At 40.0% G+C, this 26131-nt stretch overlaps 1 protein-coding gene across 3 annotated transcripts in view; it reads right to left on the minus strand.

Moving 5' to 3' along the window:
* Positions 1 to 9880, minus strand: part of LOC100229224 (TLE family member 4, transcriptional corepressor) — a 95799-nt gene extending 85919 nt beyond the window's left edge. Inside the window, exons 1-4 of one of the 3 annotated variants that reach the window (XM_030257418.4) lie at positions 8842 to 9880; positions 8316 to 8413; positions 7124 to 7187; positions 5693 to 5737 (exon numbers count right to left, since the gene is read on the minus strand). In XM_030257418.4, coding sequence (XP_030113278.1) covers positions 5693 to 5737; positions 7124 to 7187; positions 8316 to 8413; positions 8842 to 8886 — 252 coding nt within the window. In that variant the 5' untranslated portion in view covers positions 8887 to 9880. The remainder of the gene's footprint in view (positions 1 to 5692; positions 5738 to 7123; positions 7188 to 8315; positions 8414 to 8841) is intronic. The other 2 variants (XM_030257416.4, XM_030257417.4) reach the window with 2 other exon arrangements.
* Positions 9881 to 26131: the final 16251 nt, after the last annotated feature.

Here is a 26131-nt window from a genome sequence, read left to right on the forward strand (position 1 = left end):
CCAGTAAAAACAGAGCATATGTCTTAATTTAAACATTTGCTCAGCATGTTTTGTGCTACTTCCTGTGTCTTAAGCATCTGTCTGAATTTGCCTAAACAAGTGGGAGAAAGCGACACTTTTCCTTTGCTGATGAGCAGCAAAAACTGGATTATATGGAAGTTCTTGTCGTCACGCATGCTATTCTGCAGTTGCAAGGGGAAAGGTTATTTCAACAGTAACTCATGGAGCAGTAGCAACAACAAACTTCTCAGTAATTACCAGGACCTCTCCACAGAACAGCTGCCTAACAGCTGTGAGGAAAAGAAAGCACAGAACCTTGTTACAGAATTTAGCAGCTATTACCAAGTAAAAGGTTTCTGGTTTAACTCCAGAATAATAGATTTTCCAACTTTTCACAAGCTTCTAAGCTTTTCTGCTGGCTTCAGAGGCTAAATAACCTAAAACTGGGACAAACAAGCCTCAGCTGTCAAACTGATTTGACAGCCTATTTTTTACATTTTGTGACTTTAATCAAAACGCCACTTGTTTTTCTCTTCCTCCTTAACAGTACTGTGTGAGCTGCAGTCTTCAAAATTTCACTTCTAATCTTTCTCATTTTGAAGTTTTTCCGTTTAGTTCTGACTACCCACTGCCTGTATCTCTATTAAATCTTTCCTACTGTTTACAATAGAGAACAAATTCAGTCAGTATAATTTTAGTTGGCTTTCCAGCTATTTTTCAAATGCGAGACAACATACACTCAGCTACTCAATGTGTCAAAAATAGAGTCCACACATGCACACACATGCATTCATGCCAAGCCCAGGTTTTTGCCAAAAAATAAAGAGGAGTGTATTTTTCTGTTGCACAGGTAGAGCATACAAAAAACATTTCTCTGTAATGTATGTGTTTTATCACCAAGAAGATGAAAAACAGTCAAAATTCTGCCCTAAATTAAACAAATTGATTCCCATCTTTAGCCCTGTAGGGAAATAATTTACTAAGTCTTAAGAAGCAAGCAGAATAAGGCTGGGATGTCATAGAGCCCATATATTAACTCAGTCAGCAATAAATATCCCCTTACTCTCCATACTACTTTCTTAAATAGCTCACTATAAAGCCCTAACCTAATTAAAAACAGCTTTCTCGGCAACAGTGGCCTTGATTTCACTTATTTACACATTAACTGCAGCCTCCGTTTGGCCAATCCAGTCTATTCCCTGTACCACACAGGGCCTTTTATCTGCCCTGGACAGCATTTTCTCCAGCAGATGAAGTAGATGCCGATTGATTTGCTGTCGAGCATGGTAAATTAATAGCAACAAATTGCTGAGGGCCCCATCACACTGCTCCACCATGCTTCGGCAGTTTTGCTTTATTTGCTCCATGATGGGCAGCAGTCAGGCCTCTTCAAGTCAATTTCTTCTTAACAACCTGCAGTACTTTTCAATGGTGAAAATAGAGCTATTCCTTGTAAGACAGAAATCAATATCCTATTGCCCTTAGAAAATGCTAAACAAGCAGTATTGGCAATCCACTTGGTACTAGAGGGTATCAGATATAATGCAAATCCATACTGCTTCCCTCCTCATAGTTATTACAGCTTGCTAAAAGGTTCCTAATGCCATTTATCATCATTTACCATCGACTACTGCAGCTATGATTATGATATCCTATCAGCTAGCAGAACCCTTTCATTTCTATCCAATTAATATTTTAGCAGCACTCAAATGGTTGCTACCCAAGTCTTGTAATAAAATTTACATGGATTGGACTGATTTTTTTTTCCCTGTGATCTTAAAAAGCCACTTCATTTATTTTTTAATACCCAACTTTTTAAAAGACCTAAATTTTCCTTCTAAAAATGCTGAAATTCAAAATTCTAGTACATGAATTAGTTCAAAGATGAAGGTCTAGGCAAAAAGTTCAAAAAAGAATTTATGAATTGACATCTCCAAGAAACACAAAGTAAAAAATAAATGGCGTATCTTATTTATACTTTCCATCATTTCCATTCATAAATATCTCTTGTCTGTAGCCAAATAGAGATACTTATTTTACAATTACAATTCTCAATTAAACATTCAGCAAGGGTGTTTGATTACAGCAATTTAAATAAATTGTTTACCATAACATTAATACAATCTAATTTCAGAAATTAAACCAATTGACCACCTCCAAGTACCAACACTATGTTAGAAACACAAATCAGTCAATTAACTATTCATTCATAAAATATCAACTGAGGCTCTTAAAAATGTTTAAAAAAGCAACTTAGCAACAAATGGGCATCTTTAGACCACACTCAAGCATTATGCTAATATTAAAATTTATAATAGTAGGGACATATATGCTTATACTGCAACCCAAAATTCCTAATCCAGTATTTTTTTCTCCAGAACGTGTTGATTTTGAAGCTGTATTGATTCTAATACAGAATATCAAAAATCAGCTCAGTATATTACGCTATAACATCACATGTGACAACATACCCTACATTTGTCTTTTAAAAAATTACAAATGCCTAATTCTACCAGTCTAATGCTATTTACTCAGTTACCAAAATTTAAATTAATTATGTTCTCAAACATAATTGTTAAAAATTGGCAACATTATGCAGGCTTAATTAAGATTAAATCCAATTTACTAAATGTACTTTAATTGGTACTAATTACATTAGCTTTCCTTTCAGAATGACAAATTCCCCATAGGTTTCACTTTAATAGTCTTCTATCAAAATCAACACAGGATGACTGATGATGAGCATCACACAAGGGGTGGGAAAAGAGATACTCTTTCCCCGCCCCCCCCCCCATCTCTGCCCCCAGCCACACAGGCATACTCACTACTGCTGCTTTCTGCACGTTTATCCTTTTATCAATTTGCTAAGTCACAGAGTCATGACTCTATCACACATCATTTTCTGTTCCAGTGAAAAATTTCTCTAAAAATAAATACTCTGTGGCTGGAAGCAGCCAAGAAGAACAGAAGCTTTAACAGAAAAATACACAAAGGTTTCAAATATCAGGGCCACCAATTACTAGGGTACTTCCAAGGACTCCAGGGAGTCCTGCTCTTGAACCCTTTGAGACACAAATCTAATAAGTGAATAAGCCTAACCTGATCTTGAGAACTAGGCCCAATTATGCCGAAGGGCAACTTCACCGCATTATTGCCTGCTTTCCATTACAAGGGCATCCATTGAGTACATCTGGAAAAGAACCTGAGAGGAACCAAGGCTGTCTGCCCAGAAAAACAAATAAAGACAGATATGCCTCTGTGCTAAAGTGAAAAAAAAAGAAAGAAAATATAATAAGTAGGTGGTTTGCCGGGCTGTCTGTATTTCATAATGTGATAAACTGCCCTCAGGATTTTTTATATGATTGAATTTAGAAAGTTGGGGGGGGCAAGGGAGAAGGAAAATAAAAAAGGGTGAATCGCTCAATTTCAGCCGAGTGAAATTCAAAGATGGGAGAGAGGAAAAGGGAATTTAAGGTGGTAGACTAAAACAGCTTTGCACACATTGAATGAAGCAATCAATGCCATCTATACAAAGACCAAACTGGACAGCAATACTGTGATCATAATGGAATATGGTAATATTTTGCATTTGCTGAGGCAAGAGGAGAAAGGAAAAATACAACACTGTGTCAATAGAAAGGGAGATATGAAAGACAGGAAATTGCTATCAGATTTAAGAATGAAAGTGAACAAGTTTCTTAGCCGCAACTAATTTGATTCATCGTCTGACAAAATATTTCAGAGTTTTGCATGAGAGTACAATACTTAAAACTTGAATAAAATTAATGGTGATAGAAAAAGGTGCTAAATTAAAACCCAGTCCTTTGTAATCTCCACACTTAGTTGTCACTAAGTATTTAATTTCTGCAGAGTATCACTGATGGCTCCATCACCATAAATGTATAAAATTTCTGAAGTAAAGTGTTTAGAAATTAAAAGTCTTTTGCTGTGGCCTTTTTTTACCCTTGCTTAATACAATTCAATTACACATTGCACTTGCAAGCTGATATTTTTGCAAAGAATTTTGTGCTGTCAGTTTAGTCTAAAGCACCACTGTAAAAATGGGGTATCTAGAAATACAAACAAATTTGACTGCAATGCCTGCTTTCAAAGACCTGTAAGAATTTGCTTCATAGGTAGCCTGTCTTTGTGAATTGTTTCCATGTCTACAGCTTTACTGATTGAGGATTTGTTTGAACTTGTTTTTTGTTTTACTCTAATGCGACCTGAAACAATCTTGATATTCATTTGAGAACAGACCCAACACCTCTTAGAGTCACTGACTAATCTTTCCACCATGACAAGGATCAGGTCCAGAGAGTCAGCATGTGCATACAATCTGATCTGCTGCAATCACTGCCTCCTCCTGTCAGCCATTTGTTGAGTCTTAACACCACCTGTGAGAAGGACCCACAGAATTCAAATGATCTATGAATGTCTGTAAATTAACTTGGATGTACAAGGTTCCATACAACCAGAGAAACTGCAAATCTCTAACTTTGAACAAAAGTGCATACAAACCAATTTTTGGGAGATCTTTCTTCTCCTATCCAATCATTTATTTATTTCTGCAGTTTACACTCCCCAGCAATGCTGACGAATTGCTCAACCATTTGCTAAAATGAGTTGTCTGTATTAAACTCCACTACATAAGAAGTTCCCTCACTGGAAAAGAGGTCAGATGTTCAACTAATTCTCCTCTAGAGAAGGTTAAAAAACACACATTATCAAATAAACTCTAATTTACACTAGCATGCTCTAGCTGACTAATCTCTTGTTAATCTTGGCCTAAGTGCTAGAGTTCAAGGTACAGAACCGATAGCAGCTCTCCAGTATCTAGAGGGAGCCTACAAGAGAGCTGTAAAGGGCCTTTGACACGAGCATGTAGTGATAGGAGAAAGGGAAATGGCCTCAAACTGAATACATGGCAGGTTTAGTTTAGGTGTTATGATAAATTCTTTACTGTGAAGATGGTGAGGCACTGGAACAGGGAGGCTGAGGATGCCCCATCCCTGGCAATGTTCAAAGCCAGGCTGAATAGAGCTTTGAATAACCTGATCTAGCGGAAGATTCCCTGCCTATGGCAGCGTGTGGTGGAACCAGATTATATTTAAGATACCCTCCAACCCAAAGCATTTTGTGATTCTATGCTTACACCCTCGCAGAAAGCTCAATTACTCCTTTGTGTTTGAGATGCTAACACACTGGTTCTGGATAGAAGTCCAAGTAAGCAGCCTGAGGGAAACATCAACAGCATTTGTAGCTCCAGCTTAAATCAGCCAAGGTTAACCAAAACAAGCATTTTTTTTTCACACACGCTCCTCTTCCTAAAACACATATCCCAAAAAATAAACCCCGAATGTCTGAGACCAGATAGAAAAGAAGATACAACCCACAAAACCATGGATACTCACGGACACCCTCCCTGTCAAGTACAGGAATGCCTGCATGTGCAAAAACTGCATGTGGAAAGTCAAGCAAATAATGCACAATTGGCAGACAAGACTGTAACCTACAAAGGTTACAAAGAATACCAAACATGAGACAGAAGATTCAGGGTTAGGTGAAGAAAAAAAATTTTTGATGCACTCAAGCATGCAATTAAGGCAAGTCACACAGAATACGTGTGTTTTAAGATTGATGGGAGAAATTATACAGACCATTCTTACAACAAAAATAATTCTTTACCTACCTGTTTATGCATCTCTATATTCAGCCCATAGGACATCTCATAATACTAAGAAAAAAGAAAATTACTCCATTAGACCTTGCAATTGTGAAAACTATTTTGGAATTCACTTTGACTGAAACATCTGTACAAAAACATACAGACCTACACACATTAATTTGCCTTGAAGAGTTTCTGGAGTTGCCAAGACCATATTTCAGAATAAATTTTTTTTTTCTTTACCTACATTATTACATGTCACATTTAAAAAGAACAGCTGTAAAACAAGGCAAAAAATACAACAAAAATAATGAAAAATAATCACAAGCAGAGTCAAGGATTAGAAACAGAAAATTATGAAGATTCAATTCACTAGCACACATAAAAATGCCAAAAAAACCACCCAAAGTGCTTCAAGCAAATAAACATACAAATCAGCAACATCTAACAGACCGATTCAATATTTTAAATTTAAAAAAAAAAAAACACAAATAAATTCCTGTAATTAATTTGCAAGTATTAAAAAAGAAAAAAAAAAAAGAAAAGAAAAGAAAAGGAAAGGAAAGAGCATGGAAATTCAGGGCCAGAGCAGACACACCAATCTAAGTATGTCCTGCTGTGCCCGATTTCTGCAGGGAAGTCTGCTCAGTGTGCAATGTTAATACCAAACAAACTCCAAGACTTAGGCATATCAGGCATTAAAATGATAACTGTGAGCCTTACAATTTGCTTGTGCTCTCCCTTAAGATTTTCTCAAGGTTATTTATTCTTTCTATGTATGTAAGAGTATTACTTGTCATGTGCATATGGAAAACAGCTAATCCTTCAGAGATGTACAAGAAAAGAGATAGCAAGAGTTCCTCTAGAGTTATGATCCATCACACAATTACCCATTTAGAGATGTCTTTCTATGCACGTTATTTAACCAGGCAGACCACATCAACTGAGGAAATCCCTTTCACAGCTGAGATCCCCGACATTCTCAATTTAATGAAACAATGATTCAGCTGCTGAAGAGCAACAGTTTTTCTAAGAAGTAGACTTTGGATTTGCACGAACTTAGGTACAATTTTGTCTTACTGCCATCATAGGAAAAAATATTACCAAGAACCATTTTACAGAGATATGACCACTGGGAAAAGTCAGCAAAAGTGAAAACATCATCCCCAGGTACACTATGGAAGTTGCACACAGCTTGAAAGGGCTGACAAGTGATTTGCTAGCATTTGGAAGAAACATCCTCAATTGCTTGAAAGGTTAAAAATCCAGATTCACACAGATACTGACAGCTGCAAAGAAGTTAAAAGACCCCAGAAACTCATAATGGAATCACTGATGCAACCTCAACAACAGCAGCGCTACTACAATCTTCCAGTTCCCCTCCAGCAATCCGAATGTATGTCAGTCAGTATACCAGGCTAATAGACATTTGAATTTGTTATGCAGCTTGCTTACCATGACATAATGTCGCTGCATCTCTGTCTTCTCACTGGCCAGTTTTTCACATTCTAGCTTTAAACTGTTCAAGAGACAAAAAGGAAAAAGCATGTGTACTTCATAACACTATAGTGACATTCTCTTGAGCACCGGCTGCTCCCCTTTTCAAACGTTTCTCCACTACCCTAATATAAACGCATATTCCAGCACTTGCTTGGGACTTTAGGATGGGGGTTTGCACTTTTCCATTTTCAAGGGATACCATGCAACATCCTCATCTCCTAAAAGAACTGCAAACATACAGCTGGTATACACAGAAAATTATTTTTCTGACAGAAAAGCTAAGCACTGACACTGGTTCACAGAAGAAACACGCAGGGGTTCATATCTTTAACAGTTAAGCTTGAGAAGCTCCTAACAAAAACATAATTTGGGTTTCAGAGTTTTTAGGTGTTTTAGAAACATCTCTTTCTTTTACTCGACCCACAGAAGGATCAAATGCACATTGCCGTGTCAAGAAGAAAAACTTGTAGATTTCTATTTTTGCTCTTTTCTACTACTGGCGATAGAACTGCAAGTAGAATACTGCGTGTAATTTAACAAAACCGTGGTAAATACCAACGCCTCCAGTGTTTATTTTGTTTTCAGAAGCCTGCTAAACAATCCTGCCAGAAGCCACTTGTCACTTTGAGGACACAGCGTTGTTCCACCTAAGGATAATAAAACAGCTCGCCGCCTCACTTCCAGGTTATCAGCACTTGACATGTCAATGAAAGGCGCGAGGGGGCCGAGCCAAGACAAGATGCCTGTCCTGAGCGGTATTTCGAAGAAAAGCCAAGGACGAGTCCAACCAGACACATATTTTTCTATCAACACCCGCCCTCCCCCACTCCGCATCCAAAAGTACACAAAAAGACCAAAAGAAAAAAAAAGGAAAAAAAAAAAAAAAAAACACCACGGACTAAAACAGAACGCAGGGAAAACAAGAAAATCCGCTCCCACAGCTCGGCTCGGGGCCCACGGGAGCCCCTCGTCCCCAGGGTCCGGAGCGGAGCGGGATACGGAGGAGCCAGCGAGGAGCGCCTGACTGGGGTGGGTCCGCCCCGCTCCCGGTTCCGCCAGGGGTCCCGCACCCGCACCCCGCCGGCGCGGCATTGAAAACGGCGAGAGGAAAAACCGCACAGGGCTCGGGCAAAGTAGGCAGTCTTACCTGTGGTACTGAGCCTGCAAAAACTGAAACTCCTCCTTAATCCGATCGCAGGATTCTGAAATGGTGAATTTAAAGGGCTGAGCTGGCTGGTGAGGAGCCTGCAAGCAAGGAACATCAGGTCTTTTAAAAGCCCTCTCTCATCCGGTCACCACCTCCCGCCCGCCACCGTCCACCGCCGCGGCCCTCGCATTGGGGCTCCGCCAAAGCGCAGCCCCCCAGGTCCCCGCTCGTCCGCGGGCGGAGGCGCGATGCCCCAAGCGCCCCGAGATGCTGCCCCGACGTCTCCGCCGCCGGCACGGTACAGGCGCTGGAAGAGGTGTCGCCCGTTCGGACCCTCCGCACCGGCGGCAGCCGCGGGACGCGGGGCTGCTGCCCGGGCCGCCACGCACCGGGCGAGGGCAACTCAAACAAGCCAACCCCGACCCCGGGAGGCGGCGGCGGCGCGGCGGACAACAATAAGAAAATGGCTACAACTCCGCGGTGCCCGCGCCTGAGCGCTGCCCGCGGAGCCGATGCCGCCACTCACCGGGTGCCGGGTCTGCGGGTACATCTTGCTCAGGTCGCGGATCATCCACGCCGCTTCGGGGGTCGCTGGCAGCCGGAGCGGCGGTGATCAGGGCTGCAGGCGCGGCGGCGGAGAGGGCGGGCAGGGACGCCCCGGCCCCGCCGCCCCGGGGCTAGCGGGGCACCGCCGGCAGCAGCGAGGCGCGACGGCGGCGGCGTCCGCGACGCTCGGGGGCCGCTGCCACATCCCCCGGGGGCGGTCAGCGGGCGACGCCGGCCGGTTCTCCCGAGCGCCGCCGCCTCTCCACGGGCTCCGGCGGGCTGCGAGCCCCGTGCGGCGGAGGGCGAGGTGGAGGAGGGCGGGGAAAGCCCCTCCGCCGGCGCCGGCGCGCGCTCCACCGGAGATTCCCCCCGCCGGCAGTTTTCCTCCCTTCCTGAAAACTTTTACTGCTGCTGCCGGCGGCTCTCCCGGCGCCGGGCGGAGTGGGGTGCGGAGCCCCGGCGGGGACGGTGGCTGCGGCGGTCGGGCGGCTGCTCCGCTGCCGCGGCGGGGGTGCGTGCGGTGCGGTGCCCTTTTGTGCGGCGGTCCGGTCTTCGCTGCTACCGCCCGCACCGCATCTCCCCCGCTCGTGCTGCTCGACCGGCTTGTGGGTTTTTTTTAATTGAAAAAAAAAATTAAAGAGCAAGAAAGATTTAAAAATACGGTACGGTCTGGGCAGCTTTATTTATGTTTTGTTTTTTTTTCTCTTTTTCCCTCCGCGCCTTTCGAAACTCCGGGAAGTGGCGGTGGTGGCGGCGGCGACGCGCGGAGCGAAGCCCCGTACTCGGCCCGTCAGCGCAGCGTGGTCCGGCCCAGCCCAGCCGTGTCCTGCCCAGCCCGGTCCAGCCCGATCGCCGCTGCGCGCCGCTCCCACAGCACGCTCTGCCGAAGTGACTCCTTTGACCAAATTTAGCAGCGGCTCGTCATTAACATTCTGATACATATTCACAGCAGCCGGAAGGCCGCCGCTGAGAGGCACCCTGGGAGTCGCAGTCCTCCCGACATCAAGGCTGCCCGCATGCAGCCGCTCCGGGGACTACTTCTCCCATCAAGCATCGCGATGCCGTCAGCCGCTCCCCCCGCGCCCCGCCCATGGAGGGCGGCGGCGGCGACCAATGGGCGGCGGGCAGCCATTAATCGCCTCTCGGCACTAATGCCCATCACTCCGCCGCTGACAAATGGGCTTGCGGGCCCGGGCAGAGGGGCGGCCCCGCACTCTCCCCCACGTGGGGTCGCGATGCGCCGCGGGCCCGCAGCCAATCAGCAGGCTCCCCGCCACCTCCCCGCCCGCGCCCGCCCGCCGCCCGAGGCGGGGCCCGCAGATCGCCGGCGTTCCGCGGCGCCGGCGTTCGAACAGGGGAAACATTTGTTCAGCCGTCAATCAAAGTAACGTGGGGCCGGTGTCGGCTGTCGCCGCCGCCGCCGCTGCCTCCTCCTCCTTCGCGCGGGGCGGTGGCGCGGCGGGAGCGGGGGGCGGCACGGGGCTCCGCATCGCCCCCGCCCCGGACACCGCCGGGGACGGGCGCTAACGAGGGGCAACGTCGCCTTAAAAAGGCGGGTGCGGCGCCGCCGGTGCCCTCGCGGACAAGCAGGGAAATTGCCCCTGCGCTGCCCGCCGTGAGGGCGGGGCGCTCCCGCCTGCCCTGGGCTCGCCAGGCCGGGCCGGGCCGGGCCGGGCCTCTCCCAGCGCCCGGGAGGGGCCGCGGCGGTGCCGCCGGGGCAGTCCCGGCCGCCTATGGCTCCTACACCTCCCGGTGCCCTGCTGCAGTCGCCGAATGCGACGTGATTTAAGTTTTGTTGCTTTTTTTTTTCTTTTTTTTTCGGCTTTACTGAAGTAGCTCCGCCTTTACTCGAAGAAGAAGAAGCGGTGCCGGGGCCCGGGTGTTCTCCACTCGCCAGAGGAACAATTCAAGACCCGGCCGTTAAATGCTCTGTTATAATGCCACGTTTGTGTTCGACGGGGCGTTTTGTCGCGGCTTCACAGGGCGGCTGCGCCCTCTGCGCACTGCACGTTTTGGAACGTACAGTAAACACACCTGGAAGCGACCTGTGGGGAGGAAAGGTCAGAAACTACGGCTTCATCTCGCTGCAGCAGCCGCGGCTGCTGCGTTTTACAGGCTGAGGAGCAGGCGTCAGAAAGTGTTTTCCCAGTCCTGAGTGTCACATGCTTTTTTCAGGGCTGTCACTGAAGAGCTGGAATGTGAACACCTGATTCTACAAACACTCTCCCGAAAAAAGGAACGATTTTGCACGTAGTAGTTCTGTGTCCTAAAAAAACCCCAGAACAATTTCTTTTCTGCAGAGCCCCGCTCTAGACAGTGCTGTGCAGTGGTGTATAAATGAGGAAGAGGCTCATATATTATTTGGTTTCTTTCCTTCTCTGTGTCTGTCATGCTTAGATGTGCCTTCAAGCAGTTTGTATTCCTGATAAGTTGCAGTTTAAACCTGCATGCAAAATAGATATGGTTTAGTCATGTCGTTTTTGATGCTTGTATACCAAATCTATAGTCTCAAAACATACACTTAGCAATTAATACCCTAATGATGGTGGCTAAATTATGGATGCTTAGAGGTTTGGTTGTAAATTCTCTTTACAGCCTACAGATCTCTTTACTGCCTACAAATCTCTGCTAAGGCCTGCAGCTACTTGAGCACCTTGAGGCCTTGATAGGACATGACACCAAAGTTTTACCATTGAGGTTTTGCCTTGCAAAGTGACCTTCAAGGACTGATTCAGTGGAACAGTTGTGATGACGAAGGTGGCATCCATCTTCTGCTGCTGGCTAGGACTCAGATGCAAGAGGCACACAGTAGAAATTCCACTTTTTTCTGGAGTCTGTAACCCAAATCTGTTCCTCTGTGGTGAGTGCTATGATCGCTAGCATCTGGAGCAGTTTGTCACAACAGATTCTTAATCCTTTTGAAAAAAGATTTTGCAAGTGCAAATGGCAAGTGCAAAATGGGCCAAAATATGTCCATCCCTTTCACCTTCTGTTTTTTTGCCACCAAAAATATCTACATGTTATGTATGGCAGTACTCAGCCCCCAGTCTACTTGCATGTGCAGTTTCTGCTCTAATTTTTATATTTACCAAGGTCATAATCAGATTTCCATAGGGATTTAGACCTCTAAATATTGTTTAAAGATTTCATGATAGAACACCTGCCTAATTATGAAAATGCTGCTTCTCACATATCTAAATCTTCAAACACTAAAAGTGCTTTTAAAAAATCAATCATGAGCACTGCTCACTAAACAGAGGGGGACTTCCAACTCCTCTGAAATAGAGGACAACCTCCATATGCCTGGACCAAGTCTTGACATTCAGAAGTATGGCTGCCAAATCTAGAAATTCTTAAGTGGCTGTCACTGACAGTGTGAAAGATGTGCAGGAACAGAACAGAAAAATTCACTCTGCAGAGTTGCAAGCATCTTTAGAAACCTGATAGGTGTTCACAGTGGATATCACTATCAAATCTACAAAGTGGAGAAGGATAAGTCCAGTTATAAAATAAACCATATATCTGAGGAAATTGAATTCTGAAAGTAACAGTAGGATTCATTGCTCCCTGCCGCCCTGCATGAGTTTGGCACTAGGTACAGAGCTCCATACCTAAAGGCAAAAGTGTACAGCTTTTTGGTCAAAGTGATCTCTGGTCTTCTTGCGCCGCTCAGTTTACCAGCAATGTTGATTGAAGCTTCACCAGTGTTTGGTCTTGCTTGCCCGTTGGTCTTAAGTGAATTTGTGTAGCTAAAAGTAAGGCAGATCTTGGTTTACAAAGCTTTAACAAGACATATATATCCATATACTTAACTCTTTATGTAACTAATCAATGTCTATTTTTGTACTGTTTCGCAGCATTCTGTCAAGATCCATGAGACTCCGAAGTTTAACAGGAAGTGTGCTATAACTTGCCACTTTTAAATGATGTGAATTAAGATCAGAATGTCATTGTCATTCTGTTTTCTTATCTTTTGTCACTTCTGACACAGCTTTGATGGATCTTTAAATATGGGCTGTTTTGTATTTAAAGTTCCTTGTTTTTTCCTTCTTTTATGAAAAAAATCTTTTGTGCTAGGTTATATAACCTGTACTGTTACTTCAGAAGTGGAGAAGCTAGATTTTAAATGTTTTACACTTATTGCTAATGATTTCTCATAATTGAATCGACTGCAAGAAATATTTGGGCAGTTTTGTATGCACAGTAAGTGTGCTGAGTTTTGCCTGGTGTAGAAAAACCCTTATAAAATATCTCAGAGGAGCCAGAGGCCAAATATCACTTCCATTCTTTTGTCAAGAAAGGCAACTTGTTATTTAGTCCTAATAGTTCATAACTACCCTGCTTTTGTTTACATTCAAAATTTAGAGTAAAGTCAACAGAACAATGTGTTTATGTATGTACTTAATTGAGTAAGTAGAAAAACACTCTTTTCCACCGAAGATTTTCTAACCCACTTTCAGACTCCTGTGATTCTTTTTTTTTTTTTCTACAGTCACATCATGCCCTTAGTACAGACTTTATCAGCACCTTTAAGAAAGGGTCCAATCCTGAGGCTGTTTTATATGTAACCCCACATATTCCCTGTCTGGAACGACTGTAGCTGAAGACCAAGACCGTTGTGCCTAGCGCTGCAACTTATTACAGTTTATTTTGGGACCAAGTTACAAGGTCACCATGCTTTCTCAGCTGTATACTCACATACACATACACAGAAGCACAGACACTCATAGAAATAAAGTGTTAAACTGATAATCAGTTCAGAATGCCCCAGAGTATCTTAAATCTCTATACATTCTTAAGTTCAATGTGTAACAAGTGCTCCTCTTAGCTTTCAGAAAGATGAACTCAGTGAGGTTGTTAGTTGAATTGAAACTAAGTTTTCTCTGCTTAAAAATTTTAATTATGGTATTAAGTCGGGTTCTACTGGTGGAAGAATGTAACAGCATGACACACAGTTTATGATCTGGTGTTTTACAAGTGCTATCGAGTGACCCTGTCTCAGCAAGTTTTTAAAACACTCCCTACCTACAATTAGTCATTAGTGACCTTAGGGATATGTTGTTGCTGGTAAGCACAATAAGAGACTTTTAGTACTATGTATAATGCAATGATTTATATGCCAATTTATATGTATCTCCCTTGCAAAACAAGAATTTTCCATGTTCCAAACTATTTTTCATTTTTATTCTTTTGCATTGCCAAAGTCACACTTTTTTTAGTTCTTTTACTGGCATTGGTGGTTTGGATTATGATCTTATTTTGCTTGATTCACTACATGCAGAATTCTTGTAGTGACACAGTTCTGCTTACAAGAACTGCGCATGGTATGTGGCAGGAAAACCTGTGTTAAAGTACATTGACATTCTTTTCTGCAGGAAGAATAATAGTTTAGTTATCCTGTACTAGAGGCTGGATTTGCAAACTTACATGGTGCAAAATGGCTCAGGCAGATATTTGCAATTAAAGTAATTTTTCTTTGTCATTGCTTCTTTCTGCATTAAAATCTGTGAACTAGCAGTAGCGAATATTTTTATCCATGGCCAAACCCCAACAAATTCTTTGGGAGGAAAATTTTAACTCTCTTAGAGAAGTCTTATAAAGTCCTATGCTGCCATTAAATTGTGTTTAACTCTTATTATAATGTAGGATATGTGAGTACTACCTAGTCAAGCGACTTAAGACCTTAGGCCCACCTGCAACATTTGCTAAATGCATATAGCTATAAGGCTGCTTATTCCACATTTTATGGTAATATTCTTAGTTGCAATAAACATGAAATGAATGCAATAAGGCTAGAACTGACAAAACCAGACTTGAACAAAGCATTTTCTTACAGTTATAACTTATAGTCAGATTGTGTCTACATCACAGGTTATACCCTTGATAAGATTACAGTTTCTTACTGCATTTATTCATAGGAAACACCTTAGTTTCAATAACTTAAAATCCACCACTTGATTTGCAACATCAGATACAAAATTTTTTTAGCTTACAGAAAACTAATCAGATGGTTTTATAAGAAGGTATATGTGCTAAAATCCAGAGTTTTAACAAGGAATTCAGCCACTCACACAACAGAGCCTCTCTTGCATTGATCCCCAGTAAAAGAGCAAGGATTTCCTTATCAGGAGTGATAACTGTAGTAGAACACGTGGCTTAGCATTCTACCTTGCCTTTCAATCTCTCTAACCAGGTTTCAATGCTTACTGCTATGTTAGGAGTTTACTAGCCGTATTACAAGATGAGGTGAATGGACTTAGCATTCCTTCTTGCTACTCAAGATTCAGTCTGTGGCCTTGAATGAAAAGGAAGTTCTCCCAGCCCTTGCAATACCATTAACAAATGTCACTATTTAGTCTCTGGCACATAATAATTACTAAAGCAAATTCTTTAACTCACATTTTCCTAGGTGCAAAAAATACTATTCTGCATTTTTAAAAATGTTAGCTTTTCAAAAGTAAATACTAAGCTGAAAAGGGGATTTTTGTAATATAATTTTGATGAAAAAAAACCCACGAGTTAGGAACTTAACATTTTCAAACTACTTATATTTTGACATATAAGAGAACTATATAAACCAACTTAACTCTACAAGTTCGAAGTACTTTAAATAGGATGAGAAAAGGGTACTTCATACTGAAGGGTTAATAGGCCAAAAGAAAGAAAAATAATTCTAACTGGAAACAGTATGTCTTTAGCTTAATGTTCTTTATAGTGCCTCTATTAACATTAACTTTGGCAAAACTAAGTAAACTGAGCAGCACAAAAATATTATTTAATATAGAATATCAAAAAATATTTTTAACTTATTTTCAGAGTGTAAATAAGATTTTGTACTTCTCCTTTTCTCATCCTATACTGCAAATTTCCTAGTTGCTCTGAAAAGGTGAAGACACTGTTTCACTTTTAATTTTTAATTTTATATTGAAATCTAATTGCATGCTGTCATTGTACTGCAGACTCTGCCAGCACAGGAATCAGAAGTTTAGATCTATGTATTGTGAGACAGCTTTATTTCCTTCAACCCTTCCTTAGGAGCATCATTCAGAAGTAAGATGTACACACTCTTAGAGTAGCTATGGAATTACTATATGATAAAGATAAATAGGTTTAGCAGAGACCGAATTCAGCAAATAGGTACTGTAAATATATTTTTTCTTCCAAACCCATGGAAAACTAATTCTGTGTCTGTGTGTTTTTATCTGATGAACAACCAGGATTATTTTCTAAACACAGTTTTGCTTCCTAAGGAATGTAAAGAATTCCTCTCTAGTTGTTATTCAGAATGGAAACAGTGGAGATGATGTGCTTCAAGTAAGTTCAGTAGTTGAAATGTGAGTTTCCTGTCTTACAGTGCAGGCAGTTCTGAATTTTTAGTGTATTTCAGCATTTAAACTATTGAACAATATGTGGGATTTTGAAAATCACTGAATGCATTCTGCTTCTATTCCTGTGTTTAATGGATAAATCCCCTATGTGGACAGGAACATATTCATGACCTGCACATGGACTATTTATTCAGAAAATGGTCAACACTGGCTTTTGTTGCTTATATGCATATTTTGCAGTGATGCAGAGAAATACTGCCAAGACATCAGATTATGTCAAAGCTATATATGAGATTACCTTTCTGTTACTCCTGTTCATACAGGTTTGGAGAGTTGATAGTTCATGCTCTCCTATGTTACAGCTTTGTCTTTCCTGACCTTGGCACATTTTTCTTTCCTGCCCCCAGTATAAAAGAGAAGCCCAGTGGGGACTTCAGAGTATCTTCTGTGGGATGGAGAGCTGTTGTCACTCTCCTGGAGCAGAGAAGAGTGGATTCTCTAAGTGGGAGACTCTGTTCTGTCTTTTGATTTATAGTTGGGGTCAAAGTCTGGTCTTCATGAAAATGAACACAATGCACTTCTCTTCACTGGGTACTGACAAATGGACATTCACAAATCATAACTAAAGAAAGTAATGAGGAAATGGTTGTTATTTGAAGGACTCCATCTATTTGTATAACTGGGTATGCATGAAGTGATTGTCACTCCAGGTACTCCAGGTATCAGTCACACCTTTAACCCACACCTGCCTGAAAGGTAAACAATGACATTTTGTTCCTGATAACAAATCCTTTTACTAGGGCAATCTCATGAACTTTTGTAAAGTTTACTTAAGGAAACAATGAATGGAGATTACTCCCTACTTGCTTGTAGCTCAAGTGACTCCATCAGGTTATAATAGCACTGCTTTGGATGAACACAGGTATAAAAGAGAGAAAGGATGCAACCCACAAAGTCAAACTGATTTGGGCTAAATTTGAGGGGCAATTAAATTGCTTATTTTCAGAATAACTTGCAAGGTGTATTGAATTGAATTTGATATGAGCTAGCTGAAAACAAAACAGGGAGTAATTTACTAAACACTTTTTTTCATTACTTTTTCTCCCTTAAATTTAAAAACAATACCTGACATAACAAAATCCCTATCAGAAAAAGGAGGAATGAAATTGAAGATAGCAAATTAATACTATCCCATTTAAGAACAGTCAGTCACTTCTTGCAATCAAAACCATATTAACATGTGGCCTGTTCAAATAAAAATTACTGGACTTGAGCCAAACACTAAAAAGTAATTGATAATAGATTTTTTCAGAACCCACTTATCCATCAAATGTGTCACTCCTCCATAATACTTTTTGCATTAAAATTAAGAAATCTGGCAGAAAATAAACACTCTTGTTTTCCAGCTGGTCCTCAGAGTTCAGAAGAGTTGGGTGCAAACTGGGCTTAATTTCTCATTAGAACTAATTTGTCATTATTAAGTCTGGTCACGTTTAATAGGCTGTTCCATGACCATAGATTCACAAATAACGTGGTTTACCAATTCAATGGTAAGGTCAGGTCATGTTCAATAAGAACTCGTGCAATCGCGGATTCATGAGTAGTGCGATTAACCAATCTGGTACTGTAGGTCTAGTCGCATTGTTCAAGAGCCTTGGGAGTAAAAATTCATGAATATTGCAGTTTATTGAAGCAACAGAAATACAGATCAAGAATTGCTGTTGACAAATGCATTAGCTGGGATAGAACTCTAACAATAGCAGTAACATTGTGTTAGCCTGGGTAATAATAATCAGAAACTTACACTGGTCAGAAGAAAAAGGAGGAGAGTAGCCAGTCCTCTGTCTCAAGGCTTTTTGAGTTTTCCTCTTAAGTGAAATTTCTACCCTTATATACAGTCCAGTCTTATTCCCCTCCTCCTGTGTTACATGTAGCAGATACAGGTAGTGAGTTGTGTAAAATAATAATACATGTCATAGTATGTAATTAATTGAGCTTGTTAACATATACAGAATGTGCACTTTGCAATTTAAATAACCCTTAGTCGGGCAAAAGTTAATTTTTCTTTGTTATGGTGTCCTTTAAAGTTTCAGTCATAGGACTCTGCCATTTTGTCATTCTTCAAAGCCAAAACAGGACCATCCTCCTGTCTCCACAGGACTTCCTCCTTCAGTCAGTTCCTCCCTTCATGATGTTGACTATGCATATCTCCATCTGCAAAGATAACGCAGAAAGTACACAGTGTAGGCACTAGATAGGAAGCCTTAGCTCTTCCCTAGCTCTTTGGGCATCATCCCACTCCCCTTCTAAAGAAAGATCTTTAAAATTCATTGTGTGCACTTAAAACAAAGTGTCCCTGTCCTGGTTTATAATGATTGTCCTTTAGATTAGATTTGTTTTGTGCATTCTCTTATGCCGTGCATCTTCAGACAGTTGCTGGAAATTTTTGCTTTTCTTAAACGAAGAACCTTTTGTGCTATATCAGCTTACATTTTCTGGAATTGTGTTGTGCTGGTGTCTTTTCACTGACTTCAGCAGTGGAGTATTGTAGTCATAGCTTCTCTAAGTAGACTGTAATAAACATTATTTGGCCTTTTCTCTATGTTGCATCTTATCAACTGATCTGTGGGAAATGCTCTTTACATTGTTAAGGCATATGTGCTAATATAAACAATAAATTAACCTTCACTGGAGGAAGCTTTGAAACTCCTAATACAGTAACCCAGCAGAAAACAGAGTTTATAAAAGTTGTATACCTACCAAATTCCATGAATATTTTTGTTTAAATGTTCTGCACTTATTTTCTACACCAGCCTTTTACAATCTGCTTTATCAAACAGATATAATGAAAAATGCTCTGTAATTTTTTAATATGAGATGGTAAGGGAGAGGTAAATACTGGGTTCATTCAATTGCATTGATGAATTTCTTTTTTTCCCCCTAAAGTTAAATGAATAACAGTGAACGCAATTGTAGAAAGAGTATTACTCTGAATTAGAGGGCACTATGCACTCATCTATTGTACTAGTTTTATAGGGTCTACTAATGATAACTGTCAAATTACAGACTGCAGTATAGTTAAGAGGCTAAGAGTGCTAATTGATTCATACAGAAGTGCCTTGGATTCTAATGTTTAGAATGCTATTTCATATAGTAAAGTGTTGGAGCTCACAACTTGTGTCATGAGAAGAAATGCAGATCCTCATGAAAATGCAGGGTAGCAGCATTTTAATCAGAAAGAGCTGATGAGGGAGGCACAGTTCTGGTAACAGTATCTAGAAGCATACTTGAACAAAGACCATCCACATCCCCCTCCCACAAGACGTGCTTTTCCTCTGGATTCTCGAGGGATAAGTTTGTACTCGAACACTGTAGCACATTCTTTCACTTAGGGAATACTAAAAGTTGATACTATGTTTCCAAGCCTACTTCCCATCCTGGAAACTAAAGGCCCAAGAAAAATAAGAAAGAATTTTAGAGCTACTCCACCTAGGGTTGGTTAGCTTAAATGCACTAACCTTAGCTCAAAGTCTGATTTTTCAAACAAGAACATTTAAATCTTTGTATCAGATAGCAAAGCAAAGTGAGGATCAAATTAATGGGTAGTAAAAGCTTGATACCAGCTTCACCCCACTCACTATCTGGCTTTGGACAATTTATTTTCAGTTTGGTTAAGGAAGTGTGAAAATACTTGCTGTAATTGGCATTACAGGACTATGGAATCTGTAAATTATTTATTATATTTCAGAAAGAGGCTCCAAGGTTAGTACATGTAAATTCTGGAATCCCTGAAAATGCATACAATTTATGTGCCCCTTGGCTTTAAAAGAGCTCAGGGATTTCTTAGACATCAACACTTGTTCTAGTGTCACAATAGCTACAAATCTGTGAGGATTTAAAAAGCAGCACTGGGAAACTCTGATCTGATACTTGAAACTGAGTCTGTAAAATGCTTTAAGTGTTCACTTAACTTCAAGCCCATGAGTTGTGCTATTAATTCAGTGCAGCTAATCACTACATTACAATTAAGGTCATGCCTAAATACTTTGCTGGACTTTTAGCAGATTGTTAGGTTTATGATTTAGGTGTCCTTTACAAAGTTGCTCAGGTCAGAGCTCCTGAACTCAAAATCCAGCTGAAAGTAGTGGACTTGGATTTCTGTGAAAGTCATTTTGGGGCAAGAAATCTCTCAAGATTTAGAGGTACCATCACTTATCTAGAAACTGATTAATTCCTATTTAGTTATCTAAACTTTTCAAATTCTACTGTGTATGACGCATATTCTTGTAGCTCATATTTATTCATTTTTCTCCAGGCTAAAATCTATAGTGCTCTAAACCACCATGCCTCAGGCAACTCCAATGAGGCTACTACATATTTCATTTTTTAAGTTCTCTCTCCTGCTCAGCACTACTTTTAACATCAGCTTTATCATTTGTAGTACAGTACACAAGAAAGGCATGTAAAAATGTATGTTGCATCTTCCACTTATGGATCTGTCTCAAATTAATTGCAAGGAACCTATTGGAGATAACAGGCACTGCTGAGAAGTGCATATTGCCTTGTAGTACTGGGCTTACAGTCTGGGTTTTAAAGCTGAAAAATAAGGCTTTCACTTAAAAGTAGATATTTGGGTGTTTATCTCCATAAAAACAAATCTCTGCATAGGCATAAGATTTCAAGGTGTAATTTAAAACAGCATAAGGTAAGAAATACATGGTTTTGGGTAAAAACAATCCTCTGGAGTTAGGTAAGACCATTTCAAGCAGTGGTTTGAAATTTACCATCACAGGTCAATATTCAAAAGATGGGCAGTTTATTTGTAGAGGTTGCTTTGTTTCCTATTGAATGAGTAAAGAGTGAATATCTGTGATACAGAGATATTTTTACTGAAAAGTTGAGAATTCTTTTTATTAATACATTAAAATATTGATTACTCAGTATGCTGTAGACAATATCTCATTTTGTTCTGATTAGCTTATGGGAATACATTATTTACATTCAATATGACAGTTTAGTTTTTTAGAACTGTGCAGTATGGCCACAGTGAATGAAAATTTGTTTCAGTCTTTTGGGATAAAGGATATTATTATTATCCTAAACAATAGAACAAGAGTTTTAACTGAATAGATTTTTTCCCCCAATAGCAATCTCATTTGAGTGTTTTCATTTATCAAAGCATTTCATGTTTACTTAAAAAACACATTTTCTGCTCCCTAGAGAAGTCCATAATGTACTCAGTAAAGGCTGAACATCAGAAAAAATGTACCCAGTGACAGAGAAAAAATTCAAGAAAAACTGTTCTCCTTTTTTTTGGTAGATACACATGTTGATGCATGTTAGTGATATAAAATTTTTGCCTACAGTAATACAATTCCTTTTGTCGTCATCTGAATAACATACCTTTTATTTGATTCAAAAGACATCACTGCTGTGTAATGTAATATCAAAATCTCAGGTATTTAATCTGAAGAGAAGAAGTAGAACTTTAGAGAACCATGATCCTTTTTACCAGTGAAACTACCTGAGAAGTTACATATGACTAAGCTGGAATTAGGGCATTTTCTTAATAGTTAATTTGATAAAATCCAGATAGTTTATGTATGACTTAAGCTTTGCCTGAGTGGAAAATGGCATTGTTCATTAATGAACAGCAAATCTACACAACATCTTTGGACATGGATTGAAAAATTCTACATCTGTATGAAATTAGAGAAGAAATTCAGAGAGCTAAAATCAAATTATTAGAATCCGAACATTGTCAAGATCCTTGGGTTAACGTCTCTGTTCTTGTCTGTCTGTACTGTACATTTTCACGATTTGTTTTTTTTAATTCTGATTTTATTCTCTCTCTCTCTCTCTCTCTTTTTTTTTTTTTTTTTTTTTTTTTTTTTTTAAGAAAATTGCAGTTTCTGTGACTGGACATATATGTTTCCAGAGCTCTAGTAGGCAAGCTGAAATGTGCAGGTCAAGACTAACATAGTTTTATATCACCTATAAAGACATAACATGAAGTCCTTTGCCTTCTCAGGTCCTCAGTAAAACTCTTGCTGACATTGGTGAAGGGAGGATTTCAGCATGACACTGCTGGTGTTTATAATTTTAACACCAACTCTTTTCATGAAACTCTCAACTTCACTTTTCAAAAGTATGTGCTAGCACCAAATCTACGAAATAGTGTTGGTCCCAGACCCTTCTGAAAGTTTTAATGCCCTGTGATGGTACATTTGTGCATTATGTTTTTAGCCATGCACATCTTGTATCTTGCTCCCATGTTACTCTCTAAATCCATGATCAATTAGCTGAGCATTTGCATAGCTGAAACAGGAGGAGCCTCTGCTCCCAGCTTGATGTGGCTATGGTATATATACACACACACGCACACACACACACTCTGTCTGCCTATAATTGCCCCAGATAGACTAAGCAGTACCTCTGTAGTGACGGTTCTAGAGAAGCTGAATGCTCATTCCTGACAAACCTGAGACTTTCTGAAGTAAAATAGTGTTACATTACTAAGAGAAGCAATATTTAGGACAGTTTAGGCATTTTACACTATTTTTTTTTAGGTAGTTTTGTCATATTGGCTTTGTGAACATCAATATGGCCAACACACATCTCCTCTGTAGGCACAGAAGCAGTCACATTGCCAATCACAACTAGAAATATAAGGGTATAGTACAAATAGTACATAGACATAGTACAAATTCAGCTCTGATAATGCTTTGGAAGAGTGCTGAACTGCACTAAGTACAGTTACAAGTGGGGCTTGGTATGAAAGCAAGATCTCTAGGCTCATGCTTCCTTCCTTTAAGCCTCTCCACATGCTGGAGATTAGGGAGCACACTCAGAGCTGCGGATCTGCCAAAGTGTCTACAATTTTTTTATAGAGCAACCTTTAATTCTCTAGTTGCAGAAAAGAAGTTTCCACACAACCTTCCTTCTCTGAAGTAAGACGATCACAAGGCATCCAAGAAGAATCTGAATGGTGCATTTAAAAAGAGGCTCCCAGAAATCCTCATTATTTTAAGAATGGTAGAGAACTTTTTGGCCAAAGTCATGATTTTTTCAGTGTTTAACATGCAAAATATGGAAAGTAGTTACTCCCACATGAGGCTGTTCCTTCTCCCTAAGCTGAAGGCATAGGTGTTCCAGTGCAAACTGGCTATAATGAATATAATCGGCACCCTTAAAAGATTTTCCATCTTAGTACAAACTGTTTTAGGAGATTTCATGGGATCATGAAAATATTGGTAGAATATGTCTGGTGGTTTTATGTTATTGCATCAATCTCTAATTTTGGCATTAGTGAGTATGAGGAGATTTTGCATCATTACTGTAAGTCCTTTCGAAAATGGTAGTTCTTTTCATCTTGATGCACTTGTGGAGCCCAACTAGAAAAACACAAGTCTTTATAATAATGTTTTCCTCTAGCCAGTAATGAAAGCTAAGAGTATATACAGAAATGTCATTACCAGTTCAGTTCACTAACCCAAAATAGTTGCTTCTGTTTATTTAATCCAGTTATCTGTATGTGTATTTTTCCTTTTGTGACAACTGAGAGTATCTCCCTGGCGTGCAATCAGGTTCCTACCATTAATATACATATCTGAAAGATGCCAAAGTTTTTAGTGTTCCTATAGCACATACTTCACTTTTAATTGATATACATCTTAGCCATGAGAACACTTCTGGTTTCTTGTTTAGAGAACAGACAAAATAAAGGATTGAAAACTAAAGAAAAAAAGAAGCACAGATTTCTTTATACCTTATTTGAGTGAATGTGTATGGTTCTTTGATCATACCAAAAGAAAACTGTTGATGACATGTGCTGAAAAATAAAACAACATAACATATGGCTGAAAGCATATCAGCATAGTACTTCTGTTTTTACATCAATCTCTACAGAGTTTTTCTAAAGCACATTTGCTAATATTTTAGACAATATATTGAAATGTGCAAGTTTTTCTACTTGCTGTTACGGCAGCAGTGGTACAAACTAATCCTTTAAGAGTCTACCATGTCATACAATTTTTAAACTTCTTTGACAATATACTTCTTTATGCATTAATTGCAGGAAGTACTCATTGCAAACCAAGAATACATTGTATGAGTTTCAAACAAAGTATATGTCCTATACGATATTCCCAGGAGTGGCAGACTACAAAAGGGCAAGAGAAATTCAGACACCATGATATTCCTTGGAATCTTGGAAAGGTTTATGTGCCAAACACCATATCTTAAGCTAGGTTTTCCACATTCTTATGCTGGAGGTACTAATTCCTATGGAAGTGTGAAGACATAGATTTTTCCCGGTCACTGTGCTTCAGGATGTCTTTACCTGAAGCTGAAAGACATAGCAGGGATCTCTGAACTCTGTGCACAAGATAACTCTGGTCTATGACTCAAGACTATAGGTTTTATAATTTTTATATTGTTCTCCCTAAAGAACTTATTAAATAATTATGTACTGGGTGAAATTCACAAACATGTTATATTAACAGGCACTTTTTAGAATCTATCACCGCACTAGCAGACTTTTAACGACATGGTAGCCTCCAACAACAGGAACAAATTTATATGACAAGTTCATTTGGCTTTACTGTCAACTTTAAATAAATTTAAAGTTGATAACAAATAAATTTAAATAGAATTATTTTATACACTTAATTAAAAGTGCCAATCTAAATAAGTTATATATAATTATCTGCATTTAAATTCTTACTAGGAATAATATTTATTACACTGAATTTTAGTTCAGTAGAAGTACTTTTACAGATTTCAGTCTTGAATTTCAGAATCAGTCTAATTTTTTAATAAGTAAATCTAATTTTATTTCCTCAGAAGTTTTTAAAACATGGGTAAGCGGTCTTGTGGCTCTTTGCATAACAGGGAGGCTGAAGTAGCCAAACAGAATGACTTGTTTGTGGCAACACAGGGAGCTAATGACATAGCCTGGAAAAGAAATAGAGCATGCCAGAGATTCATATCCTGCTCCATGGGCTCTGATGCTTTTCATTGTTATATTTTCCATCTATGTAAACTGTAGTATTCAGGAATTATTAAAGAAACAAAGAGATTAAAAAGAGGGAGAGATTACAACTTGCAATGGTAGGGCTTAACATCTGTGTATGGAGAAAACTAATTTATTTCATACTCTGAATTTTAAAAAGCAGCTATACAATGACAGCTTGTACTTTGTGCAATGCAAGAAAACTAATAATTGAAAACCTCTGAAGGACCTGTGTCATGTTTTTAATGCATTCCTGTTCAGTGTTCTGAGTGGAAATTTGTTGATTCTATTGGTAGAGGGTAGATTGAACTGATTACATACTGTGTTATAAATAAGTGTGTTTTGTTCCCTGATAAATAATTCTTTCTTGAGTAAAAGGAAAAATAAGCAAAGGGAAGAGAGTGCATTTTAAGATTGCTGTCCTAGGCTTTCATATTTCAGTTCTCAGCTACAATACCCTAAATATAAACTATTTTTATTTTTAGGTCCAATTTCTAAATTGTTTAAGAAGATACTTTTCTGAGTTAATCAGTAGGTGTACAGCTGCTTCGTCTGCCTGAACTACAAGGAAAATTGGGAAAAGCATGGCCTGAATCTATGTTTACAGTCTTGTGATTTGGGGACTGGCAGAGGCCAGATTGAATTTGTAATAAAATAGAGCCATCTAAAACTGTTGTATCATTGCTGACTGCCTGAGATTCTGTGGGATCACTCAGAACTGAAGGTCAGGTATTGTGGGCCATATTCTGGGAAGGTGCTTTAACAAATGGGTAATCTTCAGCAAGTCAGCTAGACTCGTTTTCCAGATGGTTGTACCACTCAAACAGAGGCAAAAAATTCTGCTATGAATAAACTTACTGGAATAACAAATAGATTTACAGTGTCTCTCTGGAGTTCAGTGCAAGGTGTAAACCACAGGAAAATGAGTA

This window comes from Taeniopygia guttata, chromosome Z, assembly GCF_048771995.1.
Source record: "Taeniopygia guttata chromosome Z, bTaeGut7.mat, whole genome shotgun sequence".
In the NCBI taxonomy this organism is placed as follows: domain Eukaryota; kingdom Metazoa; phylum Chordata; class Aves; order Passeriformes; family Estrildidae; genus Taeniopygia; species Taeniopygia guttata.